General features: G+C 36.8%; 1 protein-coding gene across 1 annotated transcript; it reads left to right on the forward strand.

Moving 5' to 3' along the window:
• Positions 1 to 1650: 1650 nt before the first annotated feature.
• Positions 1651 to 2283, forward strand: LOC106463846 (ribosomal protein VAR1, mitochondrial-like). The gene has a single exon (XM_013923926.1). It carries the CDS (start codon positions 1651 to 1653, stop codon positions 2281 to 2283), a length of 633 nt encoding a protein of 210 aa, XP_013779380.1.
• Positions 2284 to 4574: the final 2291 nt, after the last annotated feature.

Genomic DNA, 4574 nt, shown 5'->3' on the forward strand with positions numbered 1-4574 from the left:
CTAATAAATTAAGGTGCCCCTCCCCCAAAGAATTTTGGTTCTCCATTGATCTTCACTCTTCGCATTTCACAACAGCTTAAGTAATTCAAGCTTCCCCTCTCTAATCCATTTTCTAATGTCATCAAACCAAACGAGTCTGTGTCTACGTCGTTTTTCTCTTCTTTATTAGATTTTACCTCAAATAATACTAGAGGACGATTCAAGAAAATCACTAGCTTTGGTTGTACTGTTGCTTTGGTTGTGCTGTAGCTTTAGTTGTACTGTAGCTTTGGTTGTACTGTAGCTTTGGTTGTACTGTAGCTTTAGTTGCACTGTAGCTTTAGTTGTGCTGTAGCTTTGGTTGTACTGTAGCTTTGGATGTACTGTAGCTTTGGTTGTACTGTAGCTTTAGTTGTACTGTAGCTTTGGTTGTACTGTAGCTTTAGTTGTACTGTAGCTTTGAATGTACTGTAGCTTTGGTTGTACTGTAGCTTTGGTTGTACAGTAACTTTGGTTGTACTGTAGCTTTGGTTGTGCTGTAGCTTTAGTTGTACTGTAGCTTTAGTTGTACGGTAGCTTTGGTTATACTGTAGCTTTAGTTGTACTGTAGCTTTGAATGTACAGTAACTTTGGTTGTACAGTAGCTTTGGTTGTACTGTTGATAATAGAATATTATTTGAGACTTCAACTAGCTAAGCCTAATATCATAAACACTTGGTATGCAGATTATAGGCAAGTGACGATAAGCACAGCACACATTTGAGCAACAGGTTTATATTTACAATAATACAGAAAACATTACAAACGTTTAAGTAAACCCCTTGGTTAGTAAGCGGCAGTGTAACTACAGAAGATGACCACCCCCGCGCATTAAAAGTAATTGGCCCTCCCTACATTTATTCCCCTTGTCGGCAATTCTTTGTTTGTCAGGCCCTTTGGGCCCCCTATTGGCTCAGGTTCCCCCGCTGACCCACCAGGGGACCTGCTTATTTACCAATCAGTTTGTGTCTATTATTCGATGTCGATTAGAAGTTAAAAATTCATTTTTAAATCAAGACTCTGGAATAAATTTGATATTAATTTAATTAATATGAAGCTCCTACACCCAGTTTGGCCAAGAGATGGTAGATGTTACAGTAAACTTGATTAAAACCAAGAGTTGGCTTTATTTTATTCATATAATAACCCTACTATTAAGAGATGTTACAGAGATGGTGGATATTGCAATAAATTTGATTAAAACCAATAAATGGCTTTATTTTATTCATATAATAAGCCTACTATTAAGAGATGTTACAGAGATGGTGGGTGTTGCAGTAAACTTGATTAATATTAAGAGTAACTTGTACTTTTCACTTGAATAATCAGTATCATATTATTAAAGAGACCCCAAAAAAAAATATATTGTGATATCCTGACCTTCAACGTAACCTTCGAAGCTAGGTTAAAACTTGTTAAATGACCATTATCAAAATATGAGCAGGTTATTTCAAGATATTTAAAAGTATTAATGGACGAGTACAGACGATGAGCAACACTAAACGTTACGCATATCGACACTAAAACATGTGTTAATTATGTTTCAAACACAAAAGACAACACATTAAGCTGAATGTGAAAACAATGTCTCTTTCTTCTCATAATTTCTACTAGTCAGTGTCGTAGGCAGAGATGCTAGTGAACAAGTCACTTAATGATCTAATAGTGAACAAGTCACTTAATGATCTAATAGTGAACAAGTCACTTAATGATCTAATAGTGAACAAGTCACTTAACGATCTAATAGTGAACAAGTCACTTAATGATCTAATAGTGAACAAGTCATTTAATGATCTAACAGTGAACAAGTCATTTAATGATCTAATAGTGAACAAGTCACTTAACGATCTAATAGTGAACAAGTCACTTAATGATCTAATAGTGAACAAGTCACTTAACGATCTAATAGTGAACAAGTCACTTAACGATCTAATAGTGAACAAGTCACTTAATGATCTAATAGTGAACAAGTCACTTAACGATCTAATAGTGAACAAGTCACTTAATGATCTAATTGTGAACAAGTCACTTAACGATCTAATAGTGAACAAGTCACTTAATGATCTAATAGTGAACAAGTCACTTAATGATCTAGTAATGAACAAGTCACTTAATGATCTAATAGTGAACAAGTCGTTTAATGATCTAATAGTGAACAAGTCACTTAACGATCTAATAGTGAACAAGTCACTTAATGATCTAATAGTGAACAAGTCACTTAATGATCTAATAGTGAACAAGTCACTTAATGAACAAGTCACTTAATGATCTAATAGTGAACAAGTCGTTTAATGATCTAATAGTGAACAAGTCGTTTAATGATCTAATAATGAACAAGTCGTTTAATGATCTAATAGTGAACAAGTCACTTAATGATCTAATAGTGAACAAGTCGTTTAATGATCTAATAGTGAACAAGTCGTTTAACGATCTAATAGTGAACAAATCGTTTAATGATCTAATAGTGAACAAGTCGTTTAATGATCTAATAGTGAACAAGTCGTTTAATGATCTAATAGTGAACAAGTCACTTAATGATCTAATAGTGAACAAGTCACTTAATGAACTAATAGTGAACAAGTCATTTAATGATCTAATAGTGAACAAGTCACTTAATGATCTAATAGTGAACAAGTCACTTAATGATCTAATAGTGAACAAGTCACTTAATGGTCTAATAGTGAACAAGTCACTTAATGATCTAATAGTGAACAAGTCACTTAATGATCTAATAGTGAACAAGTCACTTAATGATCCAAGAAAAAATAGTTACAGCACGAATATTTGTATTTACAGCAAAGCTACTAAGATTATCTGCTGTCGTCCCTAATTTTCAGCGACTGACCTGAGGGAAAACAGCCAGTCAGAAGCACGCCTTCCACCACCATCCACGCTAAGGGATTGACTTGTAATTCTTATAATGCACCCACGGCTTAATTTAAAAAAGTGTAAAGAAATTTTTGCACGGGTTCGAATTCGGCTCTCCACCACTGAAATCCAGAGCTCTACCAGCCCACGTCCTTAAAGCAACAACAACAACAAAAAGGATCTAGAAAATAAATATTATATTATAATCTAAATCTTCTATAGTCATTGATCTTTGGTTCAACAACTTAAAGGACATAAACATATAACTTTACACTAAAGAACACTTTTACCTAATTTTCACGTTATGCGACGCATGATTCAAACGACCAGGTTAGTGACCTCAAGGTTGAGGCAAAATAACCTTATTTAATTTAGAAAAACTAACCAAAGGAGGGGGGGGGGGCAACCGGTCAGCAACACCCACCTTCTACACGGTTACTCTTAACCGAATAGTAGGACTGACTGTCGGTTTTTTAAAGCGCTCACAGCTGAAAGTACGGAATGTTAAGCGGTATATCGCATACTGGAAATTATAACCTTCCGATCCGCAGCCCGGCAGCTTTATCATTAAATCTCGGCCTGTCATAATTGTACATATAAATCAGTTGAATGAACTAACTTTTACAGGAGGAAGTGACCTTTTAGCGTCAGTGAATGATACCGCTGACAAAATGAACTTTTAGCTGTACAAAGAAGGCCAACCGAGAAGGATTTTGTTTTATCCTAGTTAATTTCAGTCTTACTGTTTGCGTAACAAAGTAAACATTGATTTGGTTTGAATATCACGCAAAGCTACACGAAGGCTATTTGCGCTAGCCGTCCCTGATTTAGCAGTGAACTCTTGGGATACTCTTTTACCAACGAATAGTGGGATTGACCGTCACATTATAACGCCCCCACGGCTGAAAGGGCGAGCATGTTAGGTGGAACGGGGATTCGAACCCGCGACCCTCAGATTGCGAGTCGAGTGCCCTAACCACCTGGCCATGCCGGGCCCCCTAGGAATGGGATAGCTAATCTAGTGATAACAGTTTTTTAATAGTTCTGCAGCAGTTACAGGAACTAAGAATCTACAAATTTAGTGTGTGTGTGTATGTGTATATATATACATACACACACAATGTTATAGGGGAGTAAAATTATGATGCGACTTCTCCACAGCTCCCTGCCTTTTTAAATCTTAAGTCACTCTTATAGCCGACTTACTTTAAATGAATTTCTGAAGCCTTAAACGTACCAGTTATCTTCATTGAAATGCTAACCCTAAACTCCTACTGGGAATGATACACATACATGCATGACTCACCAGACACACGTACGACATCACACGATACTTGTTTCACAGAAACACTACAAATGTCAACCAGAAAAATAAAGCACACATCTCAAAGATAATACAAAAGTGAACAGAAATAAATACTGTGTTAACTAAAGTTAACTATCTTCATCTGAGCTTAGTAACAGGAAGAGCCACACACAGATACACTTGTTTGTTGATTTCTGGCCAGGTGGTTAGGGCGCTCGACTCGCAGTCTGAGGGTTGCGGGTTCGAATCCCTGTCACACCAAACATGCTCGCCCTTTCAGCCGTGGGGGCGTTATAAAGTGACGGTCAATCCCACTGTTCGTTCGTAAAAGAGTAGCCCAAGAGTTGGCGGTGAGTGGTGATGACTAGCTGACTTCCTTCCG

The sequence above is a fragment of the Limulus polyphemus genome, unplaced genomic scaffold (genome assembly GCF_000517525.1).
Source record: "Limulus polyphemus unplaced genomic scaffold, Limulus_polyphemus-2.1.2 Scaffold1499, whole genome shotgun sequence".
Classification (NCBI taxonomy): domain Eukaryota; kingdom Metazoa; phylum Arthropoda; class Merostomata; order Xiphosura; family Limulidae; genus Limulus; species Limulus polyphemus.

Bases quoted from the DNA above. Each gene is read 5' to 3' on its own strand.
- LOC106463846 (XM_013923926.1), top strand. From the start codon at position 1,651: ATGCTAGTGAACAAGTCACTTAATGATCTAATAGTGAACAAGTCACTT.